Raw genomic sequence first — 15,785 nt, forward strand, 5'->3', positions numbered from 1 at the left:
CCTCTTTAGACAAGACCCCCAAAAAGCTTTTTTGCCCAAAACAACTCTTGCAGTCTGTCCAAGTTATTTCTTGGTGGCTTTTTTTAGCTGATTTTCTGAAAAAATCCCAGATTTTCTAGGTGGGGTAATGGCAGATACACAGGGCAGTAACTACAGCTGATCAAAGTATTGTAGTAGTAGCACATGATTTTACCAAGTGCACTTCCACCAAGGAGGGAAAGAAGTTACAGATGGTATAGTATGTGCAAGCACCACACACCCCTATTTGAACTGTTACGCTTGTTTGCAATACAAAATACAGTAATTTAAGTAATTTCATACTCAGCCAAAGGCAGTAATAAAAGAACAAATCCCTTTCACTCAGAATTTCCTAAATAAGCCTAATTAACTACTGGGTAAAAGAAGTATTTCTAAAAATACTTGAAAGAGGAACAGCTTCCATGAAAAATTCCTCATGACAGAAAATTTATTTCCTTTTGCATTGGCACTGCTTGCTTTTACAGAAGGAAATATGCAACGTTCCATTTCTGGATGTGTGGTAACAAGCAACTGCAGTAGAGCAGGATAACAAAAACCTAGAGAAGAAGGAATAAAGAAATAATGCTTTCATTTTGGACATCTAGCTAAGCTTTTACTTCAGAGCCAGTCCAAAGCATCCATGAAGCTGCTCTTCTATGCATTCTAAGCACGCATTTCAACCCTCTGCAATCTACTGCTAAAGTTGTATGTCCCTTCTTGTATCCCTTCCTACTGATATGTTATCCCTTCTGTTTACTTTGTAAACCTGAAAACTACTCCATGGACTCAGAGAAAGCCTCTGTTTTACCCTCTAGCAGATGCAATTTAAGAAATTCTTACTGAGGAGTCCTGCAGTAAATATACACTTAAACTCCTGGAGTTTTTGACAGGTAACTGCAGAAGCCCCTTAAGTTCCAAGAACCTGTAATACAGGTAAAGAAAACTGAATTTAGGAAAAACTATCTGGAAGCCGTTTTTATCAACAACTTTCCAGCAAGATCCTTGTTCAGTCCATTTCTGCAGTAATCATACCAGCTCCCAGCAAAAACCACAGTATTGGTTATGAGTATCTGCAAAATCATGAACAGAAGTAACGTGAAGCAAAACACTTCAATCAAAGAGACAGTAGTGGCTTCAAGACTATCACTTGAAAAAACATTGTGACAAAAACATTTCAAAGGTATTTGTGTATCAAAGTGCATTCAGCCATGCTCTAGCTAGGATTGATCCCTGATGTTTCATGTGATATTGTAGCCAGGTAAAACTTATCCTGGCACAATCACTCCTCCAGGACAATATTAGCATCACTGAAATAAGAAGGGCTCAATAGTCTCACTAATGAGGGCCAGAGGACACTTTCCAGAGTGAAAACTGAGAAACAGCTCCCAGGAGCAAGGTTTGCCTTCTGTCAGTTGTATTTATTTATGAAAAAGTTAAGGAACATGGAGGGATTCCAAAGTACTCTTAACTGTATTCGGCAAACTTCAAATGGTTAAGTAAGACAATGGTTACTGTACATGCAACTTAAAACACAACACCTTTATAAAACATTGATTTTACACGGTAAAAATCAATAAATTGCAGCAACAACAACTTGTCCTGGAGTGACTGTTCTCCCACCACCATTACTAGATCTTCCATGCCACTTGTGCAATACGAAAAGTCACAGAGCACTCTGCTGCTGTCTCAGAAAAGTTGAAGGCCACTTTTTATTTTATGGAAGTCATTCTGGGTCCATAATAATCCTCCTGGCATGGGAATATTCAATTCTGCAGAGCTGTGAGGAAGAGAATAAAGCACATTAGCAGTGGGCTGTTTTGGAAGCTCACATCACCAAAGTAATTTTGATAGCGCTTTATTTCCAAAACATTTCTCATTTTTAGCTCTAAAACATTTATCTGCTTGTATGTCCTCAGTTTTTAATCAGTTTGTTCAAGAGTGGCAATAGTCCTGAAACATGAAAGGTGCAAGGCACAAACCAAAAGAAAGGTGACCAGGTACTAACAATTGTGAGGGAGAAATGACTGCAAAAATAACCAGAGAACAATTCTCATCTGAACTTTCATCTGTCCTTTGCAGCTGGGAATACAAGCTCAGGTGAAATGCAATTGACATGAGAACAGTCTTTCCCAAGTTACAAATCTTACAATACTGCCCATTTCTATGGCTTTAGAAAGAATCATGGGACTTTCAGAGACATTCAAAGATGCAACCCCTAAAGCACCAGCATGTCAGCAACTCCATCCTCAGAAAACTCTCCAAGTGGTCATTATTTGCTAAATTTGCTTCTGCTGTCAGGTAAAACTGACAGTGGGAGCCAATAAAAAGTGTGTAGGTTTATCACAAAACCCAAAACATCTGCCTGAGGATGCCAGCAACTATTTAAAGCTTCAGAGATCGCCTCAGAAACACTAAACGTGAATTTTTACAATAAACATGTGCAGCATACACCAGAAAACCCACCAAAAAATGAACATAACCTTTTGGGAGAAAGGAATTGCAGAAAGACAAAGAAGGGCATTGCTTTTTAGAAGGGTGTGTCCCATGGCCTATGCTGCAGGTGCTTTTTCCAAGCTAATATTTTCAAAGTAAAACATCAAGTTTTCACAATCTCTCGTACAATCCTTTAGTACCTCCCTTCATGAGCCTGGTAGAACAGCTTGCTGCAGACAAAGAACTTAGAGGGCAAGACCAAAAAAGTAAATAACAAACACCCCTCCTGGAGCAGGCCATATAAACACCTTTGATGGGGAAGCAAAAAACCCACATAGCTTTTTAGACAAAGGTTTCTACACAGAAGAAAATGAAAGCAATCAAGAAAATCTTCTTCTTCCTGCCTTGGGGAAGTCAGACCATGCTTCTAACACCACACGTCCTTTGGCAAATGGAGAAGCTGCTATGCAAGGAAAATAAGACTAATGAACAAACTGCCATTGTAGCAGTCCTGATAAAACCTGGATTGTTTCCAGGCACAGCTACAGAAATAAATTAGGTTCTGCTCCTTTCTATTTGTGGCAGCAACAGGTTTTCCTCATGTTTCTTTCTAAGATTTTTTTTTCCTTGGCATCCTGTCAGGCTGTAATCTGAGTGGAACGAACTGTCTGCCCCTTTCCCCACACAAAGAGATGCAGAAACACATGTTACTTTTGGCCTGGTATGTGTTTTCTCCTTTTCTATATGAGTATTTCCTAGTAATATGAGCTGTATGACACATTATACTGTTCAAAAAACAGCCTGAAATTTATAAATCTCGTGTATAGCTTTTCAATATACTATCAGTCCTCACCATGACTGAATCGTATTTCAAAATGCAGTTTAGGGCATCTTCCTCCAAAGGAACAGAATGTTACTGATAAGGGAAGGTCAGTAATTTGATGCCAGGGAGGATGACCAAGAGAATGGAGAAAAATGGAAGCCCTTCTCAGATTTGAAACTGAAAGCTTGGAATCTGAACACAACTCTGAATATGTGAAAATATAAACATGTACAAGATTTCTTCTCAATGAAATATCCCAGGCTGCATGATTCTCAGTTCTTCAAACTGCTGCTAGGTTGGGCCCACCAACCACAGAAAACAATCAGTGATTAGACAGTTGTCCAATTGAGTGTTAAGGAAAATAATTACAATTCATTTATATTCTGAAGCATTACTTGGATTAAAATAACAGGAGACAGGTTTATATATATGTGATGAAACTAATTTGACGGCTTACAGCATTCAAGTTCCTATGACTTCAAAGTGTGAAATAATGACTCTGTTAAAACATCTCCAATGGGATGCTTTAACTGGATAAGCTTCATTTAGTAACAAAGGTGATCTGACTAAAAGCTTTATAGAATGCCCCCGTTATTTCCAGGACAATCTGTGTTTCTTTAGTCAGATCTGCAGCTCTAAATTACTAGCCACAGCTCTAAAAGGTCACTGAGTACTGCCAACGTATTGAAGATCAAAGCCCCAGCTAACAGAAACTTCAATTTTCAAGCCTGCTGGGGCTGTGCTGATACCTGCTAAACAGCAGTATTTCATAATCCTTGGAATGGTTTCTTTTAAAAAAGATCAGCAGGAGTGAAGATAGCAATATTATGAGATGGCATCATCAAAGGATATCATTAGGGATAGCTTTAGAGACAATAGTAGATATTTGGGTCAAACTATTTAAATAGAAGTACAAAGGAAATCTCAGCCTTAATTTTTCACATGGTATAATAAAAGGCATTTCATGGTTCAGGGGCAAAGTCCCACCCACACCTTTACTCACTTTGTATTGAGAGACTTCCACTCATCCCTCACTGGCTGATCAAGCAGGGACATCATAGAATAATTATCCAACATGAGACCATCAGGATCATCTGTCTGACCTGGGAGTTTCCCAAGAGGAAAGTCTTTCCATCGTACTTCATCTAGATAAAAACAGTACAAAAACAAGAAGTCTGAGTTTCCCAAAGAGATATTTGAAACACAAGATCATCCTCCCCAAGTCCACAAGTACTGCCTCCTGCAACTCAGCCATTCAGCAAATGATCAGCAATGTCACAGAAGCAGAGGACAATTCTGCATCAAAACATCCAGTTCTAACAGACTGTTCACATCAGCATACCTAAGATCTCTTTTTTTTCTTTTTTTACTTGAGAAAATTTCCCAGTGAATGGAGTACAAGAGCTCAGTCTTCTAGTGGCTGCTTTTTTTCCTTTAAATGTCATTTTGACTCCAAATCCTCTCCACCAACTTCCTCCTCCTGTGTCTGAGTCCCTCCATGACTCATCCAAAATTCTTAGCTACACAGACCTCCAACCCCAATGAGAAAGTACAGCTACTGCAACAAAACTAACAAAACACTGGATATACTGCTTATTCCTTATAAAAACCTGTCTTGCTCCTTTCTTTTGTTTGCCACCATGTCATAACAACCATTTTCCTAGAGCATGGAACTTGGGTTCACAGCCAAACTGTGATTTCAAATGCCCCAAAGTCTGACAAACAGAAGTCCAAGAAATATCCGTATTTTCTTCACGATTCTCAGCTGGTATATATGCTGCCCCATCAACTGGATACACTGAAACTTTAAACAGTTTGGAAAAGCCTAATAAAAAAATAATTAAGACAGTAATTGCATGCTCTTGGAAAACACACTCACAGTATTTTACAAGCATAAGTGAAATGACTCCTGAACATAAACAAAACACTAGAAAATCCACATTTTTCAGTAATTTGGCATTTAGATGACTTTGAAGCACAACTTAATTGTGGCCAGGTCCAAAGGGCTGAGGTGTCCTTTCATTTCAATTAACATCTGTCAATGATGAAGACTGTCCAAGCCTTAGAATCACTTTTTACCTGCAGTGATCTGCCAAGGGGACCCCTGCAGTGCTGCCCTTTTCTCAGCAATGGCCACCATGGTACGAGAATGATCAAGTCCTTCCAAAGGATTTGTTTCAGTCACCATCTCCTCTTCCTCTTCTTCCATTTCCTCTGCACCATTGTCTCCCTCTGGCACATCTTCTTGTTCCTCTACAGTCTGTCCTTGATTTTTAACCTGATTTTCTTGCCTGGCTCTCCACTGTAAGTTCTCTAGAGTATAAATTTGCTGTTCACTGCCGTCTGAAGAGAGTCCTGGACTGGACAAAGGGTCTCCTCCTTCTATGTAAATGGAAACAAGATAGAGAAGCTTCTTCCGAGAAGAACGTGACAAGCGAGGTCTCATGACTGCAAAGATCCTAGAAAGGAAAAAGGGCAATGGAAAAGTCTTAAAAGGGTTGATAAATCCTCATCTAGAGTCTTTTTTGCTTTTAAGTGTTTGTTTTCTCCAGGACAGCTGGCTCACACAGCTCATTTAACAGGCAAAATCTGATTATTCCTTGGTCAGTAGATGCTGGAATACTCTGTGATTCAAATTAAGGATCTGAGATATTTCTAAGTAAATTACTGCTTTGCTGTTTTCATGTGTAGAAGTTAGGAGCTGTAAATTTCTGTCACCTGAATAAGGTCACATCTCTACCAAGTCACTTTGCCTCTGAACAGGTTGCTTCTTTAAACACCTCCCCAGATAACCTCTGCTTTCATTTTGAAAGTGCAATCCTTTAAAAATCCTTTTCCTTCTTCTCTTTATGTGTAATCAATGGGAAGATGAATAGCAGCAAGCATGGCTTTATCTGCACCTGTTACGATTTCTACGAGATGCAAAGAAAGGCAAGGGACTGCAGCTATAGCTCAGCATTTCACTAGGGAACCAAAGCTTTTACAGAGCACTGTTTGCTGTTCCTTTTCTAGGTCACAGCATCAAACTTACATCTGAAGAAGATGTGGAGTTGCCCAACAGGGAGCTTGCAAGCAAATGTCAGTCAGTTTTATCCACTGCAAAGTAACTTTACGGATGAACAGGTCCCTCGCAGACACCTGCTTGTTACATTGTTGTTTTTTCTTCCCTTCAAAGAAGATAATGAAAAGAACAGGGTACTCAAAACTCATCCAAAATATGCCCTTTATCCTTCTGCATTTTTACTGGAACATATCCTCAAGTAAGCTGTCATTTTAACCCAAGTACATGACCAGATATACCAAACCAAATACATCAAGGTTGTTATAAAGGACTTGACAACACATGGACAGCTTGGGTAGCTTCACCAGACCTGACCACAAAGCAGTGCAGACATTCCCAAGCTGGCCCTTTCCAGACAGGAAAGCCACAAGATATATTTGAATTATGACAAATAAATGCAGTGTACTGTATCTGGGGCCCAATATCGTTCCAAATGCTCTGCAAACAATAGATTTAACAGCTGGGAACTAGCAGCATTCAGGGATCTTGGTAGATCACAGATATGCTCAGCACTGACTGAAAGCATCAAATCTTAACCTATGACTGCCTGAGATACTGCCAAAATCTTTGTGTAGTCTGAGGCAGACCAGGAGAAGACAGAAAAAGCACCACAACTAAGGGGCACAAACCTCTGCTAGGATGCAGTGTGTCACAGTACAAAAATCCTGTTAGCAGAAACCTGTGACACTGAGTAATTAAGGCCCTTCAGCACCCATCTCTGGAATGAAACAGTCTGCCAATTTTAAGTTCTAAAGAGTCAGGAACTGAAAATAAAATATTACTTCTTATTTGTGTGTAAGTTTAGAGGGCATAAAAATCCTGTGATGGGATCAGTAGGACAGCAACACTGTTTAGTATCTTATAAAGGCAGGCTTCTGTTAAGGGAGAAAAGAACTGGGAACATGGATCTCATAACACCACGTTACAGCAGCAGACAGCATATAAGGATGTTATTTCCTACAAGTATAAGGATGTTATTTCCTACAAGTATTGATAACTGGAGAAATTAGCACTTAATGGCCTGATCTTTCCTGTGAGAGATTTGTTTTTCCTGTCTTAAGGAGGCTGCAGCAAACTTATCAATAACAATTTCATTTTTTTGCTAAGAAATGCATGACATGCACAAAGTGTAGGTTGAAAAGTCTAAGAAATGCAACAAGCTTTATGTTCACATGACAAAATACACTAATTAGGCTACTGCACTTTATGTATAAAGGTCCCACCACTTTACTAGTATAGTTTTACAGTAGTATAGAAGAAACTCTTATGCTTTTTTAAACACAGAGATTCCAGACACACTCACCATTATTTACTTTGGCAATGCCAGCCAGCAACTCAGAAATCCAGTTGATCAAGAACTGAGGCCGGAGTTCTGAAGAGTCAGAACATTCCTTCAGCTCTATAAACATTTTCTCTATTAGGACCTGTGTAAAACTTCGTGAAAGGAGGCCTGACAGCAAAGGATGCCAAAAGCAGTAAAATATCGAGGGAATTTTGAATTGCCATTCGTCTTTATTTTCTGCAGTAAGAAGAAAAAAATGAATCAGAGAAGCCAGAAATTGGTGCTTTGTAATTTTTTTATGAAATACAGGTGTGACACTTGCACCAGACTAAAGAGGTTTTTTTCCTCAGATCACTGATTCCAGGATATTTCCTGAGGTCCTCACTGAACCTGAAACTATTATTTTTCTTATGCTAGGCAAGTAAAATAAGTAGCAATTTGATAATTAGCACAAGGAAATTATTAACACAGGAAGATCTGTTTTGCTAATTCCTTTCCAGTTTCAGCTTATTTCACATATAATTAAGAGCTATTCTACCTAAAAAATATACTGCAAAAATAAGGTTCATTGAGGAAAGCTGCATAAAATCAAAAAGCTTTTAAAGTTTTCTACTGTTATAAAGTCATGGAAATTTAAGAACCTTTCTTGGAAAGTTCTTTGGCTGTGAAATAGGGAATTTATTTATTTTCATTCCCTCTAGGTGCCTAGTTCTCTTGCAAACAAAAAATGCAACTGCACATATTGGCAGCAGCTTGGAACTATGATGCAGCTGGTGAATGAGGCTTAAAAAACCCCATGTATTTTGATTTGCTTCAAATCTTCAGTGTAGAAGAAAAACAACTGGGAGTTCCTGAAATCAGCAACTATTGCAGAAAAGGGTAGAGATGCAAGCTTTGAAAGATGTTTTGGCTAGAAATTCATTGCTGAAGAGCTGTCCTTCCATCCCAAGAGATCTATGCAAAAGCAATAGCTAAGCACGGCTATAAGGGGTTCTGGAGAACAGGGCAAAATTTGTTTCAGGACCCAGATATACAAAAAATATGCAGCCAATTACAGATTCCAATATAATGAGAAAAAAAGAACAGACTTGGTCATAACACTAGCTATGCATTTTCTACTTGTGTGATGCATAAAATACTCACCTTCATACTTGATATTTAGCATCTTCAGACAATCCATGCTTGGGATGAGAAAACCATCACTGAGAAGAGCTTCAGCCACTGTGTCCCTAGAGCAGAGAGATTTATTATTGCCACTTATTCCTTTATGTATCAAAACACCACTTGCACCAGTTCTGAAACAAGTTTGACTGCCAATACCAGGAATCGTGAGGAGGGAATGGAGAATTTTTTGTTTGAACAACAGACCCAGTAAGGCTGTTCTTGTATGGCATACATATTTATATTCAAAACATCAGGAGTTATAGCTCTTATCTGTAAGATGATACCCTCTCCCCTCTGCAGTTACAATGATTAGATTTCTCAAAGCAGGTCAAGATTTCCATGCAAATTTATATGGTAATATGGAAGTCTCAACACATTAGGTCCTAGAGGCTCTGTAGTAATAGACAGATAAAAAATATAGAAAATGCCAAGTATTGCCCTGCAATTTTTAAGAATTCTAAAGGTTACTGTGAAATCAAAATCTCTACAGGGTTGTTGGGAGCTTTTGAAGACACTGAAGATGCTGCATGCCTTGGTCCAGCATCGCTAAGTCTGGGACAACACCTCAGAGACCATCTGGCACAAGGACCATTGCTCATTAGCACAGATCAACAAGTGAATCCTTAAAGATGTTGAGGAAATTGACTAATTGCTTTCTCTATGATCAGCTACAGGACACTATGTAAAGGCAATTTAATAGGTCTACAGCCCAGTTCAGTACTGTGCCTTCCACCTCAGTTCTTTATCAGAGACATACCTGTTTTCCTGTGTCAGGTCTTTGATCTGAGCCAAAATCCAGTCCATTTCTGAAGAGGACTCAAGCCACAATTCTTGAGACTTTGAAACAGATGGCATAGTCTGCATAACCTGAGTGAAAGAAAAATTCAAGCATGAACACAAAATATACTCCCATGGCAAACACAGACATTATTGCTATGACAAGAAGATGCACATGGCACGTGTACTTCATCACCAGCGCTTGAAGAAGCTCACAAATGTTCCTCTTTCTTGGAATCTCCAATTAGTATGTATCTCCTTTATCTGAACAAAGTACCCACATTAAGAACTGTCACAGCTCAAATTGCTTGTTCTCTGTAGTGAAGTTTTCCTTTGGCAAGCCACGTATGACAACACTAGCAGACAGAGCAAGGAACTAACACCTGAGCAAGGAACTAACAAGGAAGAGAAAACACATTACCCAAGAAAGAAAAGAGAATTAACAGAAGAGATGATCATGAGTGCACTTACCCGGAACTGCTCATTCTTGTAAGATATCAGAACATCTCTGACTTTTTCTAGAAATAAACACAAATACATAGTTTAAGCAGAAGATCAACTATGTAAGGGAATTTTATATCTAAGGAAGCTGCTTAGTTTTGCTAAATTTACACTCAAGAAAGGCATTGATCAAATTAAGCCAGCAATTCTGTTCAGTCAACAGACTGAAGACTCCCAAAACTCCCAGACTTTTCCAGCAACATAAATTTTCTCAAGGGGCATTGAACCATGATTTCCATACTTTATCACTAACAGTAGCAAAAGACAGGTAAGTTGGATAAACCCAGACAGCTCAAAAACAAATTCCTAAATAGATCAGTGTAGGTAAAAATTGTTCCCATATGCATTTTATGTTCTGATCCATATTTGTATTCCTTATACTTGCATTTTGCATCAATTGCAACAGTGCTACGGCTGTACAAACCAAAGTGCAAAAAATTTGGAGAAATACTAGCAAACCAGTCATTCAACCCCAGGAATCCACCAAGACCCAAAGAGGAATCCCAAACCTGAGCTGCAGGTCCATCTTCATGCTAGAAAAGTGCACACATTTAAACTTTTAAACATTCTAAAAACTACACATTTAAACTGCTTTCTCTAGCATATCTAATCCTTGTATCTTCTACTGTTCTGGGAGCTCCTACCATGGAATTCCTTGTGCTTCTCATGGGCCTCATGCTGTGGGGTTCGAATCTCCCATGCATCATTGTCCAACACTTCATTTGCTTCCACTTCTTCCTGTTCTTCTTCCTCATCCTCATACTCGTTTTCTTCACACAAGTTATTGCCCAGCTGACGGTTCCAATACATCTTTCGTAGCCAGTCCAGCACAACATCACAACCTAAAGGAGAACAGAAAACATCTTCTCAGTGAAGATTTGTTATGGCAAAAAATAATAGGTGGCATATTGCTAATTTGTATTATGAAAATAAATGCTATTAACCAGTTATGAACCCTGAAAATACAAAAAACTCCATTAATGAAAACATGAACAAGATAAAAAAAATCCAAACTAACAAACAACCCCCCCCTCCCCAACCAACCAAACCAAAACCAACCTCCAGAAAGAAACCAGGAGAAAAAAACCAAAAGACTGGACACTGCTATGGCACTGCACCTTGCTCAAGCTAGCTCAAATTTAAGCAGCAGCTAGGTCCCTGCAGTGGCATTCTGATGAGAAAATGAATCAGTACTTTAGTATCACCATGGTCGATACAGCATCTACAACAATAACATAATTTTTTTGTGCAGGGACTACACTATGCATACATTAGATAGAATGGAAAGAAAATGCCTTTACTTCCATCAGCATTTTTGAAATTTAATCTAAGGACCATGCTGAAGATTATTTAACTGGATCCTCAAGCCTTAACCCAAAATTCCCAGAAATCTCTTCAAATGCTATGAGCTGGTCATTCGCTCAGGCTTGCAGCATCCACATTTCTCCTTAAATGCGACTTTTTAAAGAGTCTTAGGTATGACTGAACAACCAGGAAAAGCTTTTACCTATTTTCCCAAGACAAACTTCCTGCGCTGTAAAAAACCAAAAGCACCAAATTGTTGCAACCAGCTGTTGTTATTTAGAGTCATTTTTTCAGGGACAGGAGAAAACCTCTGAGCATCTTCCCTGTGAGGAACCACAACCTGGAGCCACTGGACATGGCTCAGTTCTCCTGACAGGGAAATCCTCTCAGTGTCTGATACCACAACCCTCCTTGCCAGGACAAGCATGCTGCCTGTCCTGCTTCACCCCAAAACGGAGGCAGGGGTGCTCTCCTCAGGGCCTGCAGCACTGGCATTGCCACCCCAAGCGTGCCTCAGGCCACCCCTCCCAATGCCAGCCGCTGCTGGCACTCACCCTTGCGGCACAGGGCCAGCCGTGGCAGCTTCCCGTGCGTCAGCTCGTGACGGAGGTCCACAATCCACACAGGGATGTCCACCTGCAACAGCAGCCAACACATGTTACCCCTCTGTTCCCACTGCATCAGGCCACACCTGCAGGCAGCCCTGCAAAGCTGCAGAGAGCCTCTACCAGGTGGGAACAGCACCTTACTGGCCACTCCTGCACTGTAGCTCCCCTGGTTCCCACTTCCAAGAGTGGGCCAAGATCCCCCAGCCCTCTGACGCCACTCCTCCTGTGGCCTAGGATCCATACAAACTTGCATTTTACAGTTTAAGTTCTTCAGTGTTACATGCAACAAGAGATTTCTTTTTAGACAGAGGTGTTATATGTAATTTAATGATACTGAGAAGCAGTTAAACTATATTTAAATGGATGAAACATTCTGGGTAACTATATATCAAAGACACAAATAATATCATATATAACACTGAAATTTACATGGCAATTTGCATGAAGTTTTTTGCAACTTTCCTGAGGACAACTACCCTTAACAATGCAAGACATTCGCTTTTAAGCTTGATCAGTTTTAAAAAGTGAGAAGAACAACTTTTCTCAAAAACCCAGAAAAAAAAAAAATCAATTCATCATTCTCACAGGGGCCCAAACATATACAGAAGAGTCTCAAATACTGTCTGTCCTTCACTGTCAAAACTTGTTCAGTCCCAGGTATGATGTCCAGTGCAGCTGGCAGTAAAAGGACTCAAGTTGGTCCTGCTAATACAGTTACAGCTTGAACCTTTCCTCCTTCACACACAAGTGGAAAAGCTCACCTGAAGAAAGAGATACGAGATGAAAATACCTGCAAATGTGGTTTTTATGTATAGCTTTTCTTGTTAAAGACTAGGATTTAAAAAACCACATGTTTAGCTCTTTTTCCTATCTCAGTAGCTAAGAAAGAAAAACGTGAGATAGTATGTCAAGTAGGACTACACACATGTAAATCAAGACTTTTGATCACATATGATTCAAAAACTTTTAATGATCATCAGCCTTGTTGTGACTTCAAAGAACAAAGTTTTAGATCCAGTTGCAATAAACCTGTTTAAAACTTTGCAGCTGGAATAAACAAGCATCTATAGCTGTTATTTTGGTTACAAAATGACCCCCCACAATTTCATCCACTCAGTGTTGTTAATAACCAATGCATATACTTTCTGTATAGATGTAAATTATCAAGTTACCTCTCTGGCTAATTGTCTCAGAGAAATGCTGACCATCTTCTGTTTCCTTTCTGTGATCAAGTTGACAAATCTGCATGCAGGTTACAGAAAAGATAAATGACTATCAAGAGCTGCAGAGACAAACTCCCCATGTGCTGTACAACCCTGTGTCCCCAGAGATGCAAAGTGAACTCAGACAGTGGAATAATGACATCTCTCCAGGTTTTTCTCTCAAAGCACAAGGGCCCTGAGAGCCCTTACCTTACAAGTGCAAGCCCATAAGAAAGGATGAGCTCATGTGATTTCAATCTGCCAGATGAATCGAGGACCTTACAGCAAATCAGTTCTGCCGTGCAGTCCACTGCAAGAGGCATTTTTGGACCATACCTAGAAGCAAAGGAAAACCAGCTGAGCAGGCTCACACACATACACTCACCCTGTAAAAAAGGCAACTTTCCCACTACGTTTTGTGCTCTATAGTACTTAATAGCCTAAGAAATGGTGTGCTGAGACAGCATCAAAGGCTCTTTCCAGGCTTCTACTGCAACAGAGTGGTTACACTGTTACTCCTAAGCACACATTAAATTAGTATATACTGATACGCTAAACTCATACACAAGATGCTTTACCTAGGCCGGTCTTGTGCACGGGTGCACCAAAAGCAATTCAGGGGCCTTGGATGTGCTCGCTGCCTCGAGAAATCAGCCCGTGCAATCGCGGGCATGCGGGGCTTCTGCCTCCCCTGCTCCCACGGGGCCACCGTGGCATAAACTGCGTGCCCGGAGCCCCCCGCGATGAAGAAAAAGCCCTGCAAGACGGGGCCGCCTGTCCGGCTGCACCACCGGCCTGCCCACCCGGCCCCGGCCCCGGAGCTGCTCCGCTGGGAGCGGCGCTCGAGTCCTCGGCGGCTCCTGGGCCCAGGACGGCGAGCGCCGGGCGCAGCCTGGGCGGAGGGCACAGAGCGGCCGCTCCAGGGACAGAGGGGCGGCCCCGAGAGCCACACCGCGCTCCCCGCCCGCGGGCCCGTACCGGCTCTTCCACGCCGAGACGCGGTCCAGCGCGTCCTGCTGCAGCCGGCTGTCCCCGCAGTAGAGCCCCACCATCACCTGGTCCCACTCCGCCCGGCCCCTCCACGCCACCACCGTCCTCAGCGGGTTCAGCCGCTTGCGGGCCGGGGATGAGGTGGGCCGGCCGCGGCGTGAGGCCGGGCCCGCGCGGGCCGCCATGCCGCCACCGCCAGCACCGCCCCTCCCGGCCCGGCCCGCCCTGCCCGCTCTTCCGCTTCCGCTTCCGCTTCCCGCGCCCGCCGCCCGGGGATGGGCGCGGCCGCCTCAGCTTCGGCTCGGGGCCGTTCCCCCCTTGTGCAGCTGCGGGGAGCTGAGGGACGGCGAGGTGTGCCCTTGAATCAGGGCGAGGGAAGCCTTGCGAGAAAGCGCTGGAGCATCCCCAACAGCCACACCATGTGCCCCGTAATGTTGTCCAAACGCTTCTTGAACTCTGTCAGCCTTGGTGTTGTGAGCACTTCCCTGGGGAGCCTGTTCCAGGGCCCAACCACCCTCTGGGTAAAAAGTCTTTTCTAAACAGTCAATTTAAACGTCCCCTGATTCATCTTCATGCCATTTCCTGGAGTCACGAGAGTGAAGAGATCGGTACCGGCCCCTCCACTTCCCCTCGTGAAGATGTTGAAGAACACAATGAAGTCTGACCTCAGTCTCCAGGCTGAACAAACCAAGTGACCTCAGCCACTCCTCATAGGCTTCCCCTCCCGACCTCTCCCCTTCCTCCTGGCCCTCCTTTGGATGCCCAAAACAGCACAGAGTACTCAAGGTGGGGCAAGGACACTTCTTGGTGAAGAATTTTTTTTCTAATATCCTACCTAAACCTCCCCTAACACAATGTCAGGCCATTCCCTTGGGTCCTGTCCCTGGTCGCCAAAGGGAAGAGATCAGTGCCTGCTCCTTCTCTTCTCCTCATGAGGAAGTTGTGACTTGATGAGGTTTCCCCTCAGTCTCCTCCAGGCTGACAAGAGCGAGTGACCTCAGCCCTGCTCATCCAGGCTTCCCTCAAGGCCTTTCACCAGTTCTGGATTTTTATGTAACAAAGTCACTGGGCTACCAGTCAAAATATCTGCACTGGGTTTTTTTATTGTTCAAAAAGAAGAACATAATCTACACCACTCAGTACCATTTTAATGTAATTTACTTTCTTGGGGCATAGATAAAAATTAGGAATATTTATCTTTTAACTGGATAGTCTTGTTATGTATGTTTAATTCTAAAATAACTGAAGTTTTTGAGATATAAAAAACCCGACATCCCGTTGTTTATGTAGCAGGATGATGTGCTAAGATTGTCTTGTTTAGGAAGTAAAAAATTCAGTATACAATAACGTTTAAGTTTTTAAATTTCATTAAGGTTGTGTTTTTATTTTGGTTTTGATTAAGTTTTGTCTGTATGTATGATTTTTCTGTTCACAATAGCATTTTAAGGCTGCTTTATTTTTCTTGAAACATGAGGTAACTTCCCTCTATTCCAGTGCAATTAAAATGAATAAGTTTTTGTCTAAAGTGGAGGGAAAAACACTGCAAACATTTCAGGCACAAAGCACATGAGAAACTGGAGAGGCAATGATAGTTGGTAAAGTCTTTTTATTTTAAATCAGA

The 15,785-nt window shown here is 41.6% G+C and overlaps 1 protein-coding gene across 1 annotated transcript; it reads right to left on the reverse strand.

Moving 5' to 3' along the window:
* Positions 1-1,415: 1,415 nt before the first annotated feature.
* Positions 1,416-14,366, reverse strand: LAS1L (LAS1 like ribosome biogenesis factor). Its single transcript, XM_058847730.1, has 13 exons — positions 14,153-14,366; positions 13,385-13,510; positions 13,145-13,214; positions 11,919-12,000; positions 10,704-10,901; positions 10,030-10,076; positions 9,539-9,648; positions 8,761-8,846; positions 7,639-7,854; positions 6,306-6,441; positions 5,354-5,733; positions 4,278-4,419; positions 1,416-1,795 (listed from the first exon to the last, which is right to left on the reverse strand). The coding sequence occupies exons 1-13, from the start codon at positions 14,347-14,349 to the stop codon at positions 1,705-1,707; spliced, it is 1,881 nt and encodes a 626-aa protein (XP_058703713.1). The 5' UTR covers positions 14,350-14,366; the 3' UTR covers positions 1,416-1,704.
* Positions 14,367-15,785: the final 1,419 nt, after the last annotated feature.

Source organism: Poecile atricapillus, chromosome 12 (assembly GCF_030490865.1).
Source record: "Poecile atricapillus isolate bPoeAtr1 chromosome 12, bPoeAtr1.hap1, whole genome shotgun sequence".
NCBI classification, from domain to species: Eukaryota; Metazoa; Chordata; class Aves; order Passeriformes; family Paridae; genus Poecile; species Poecile atricapillus.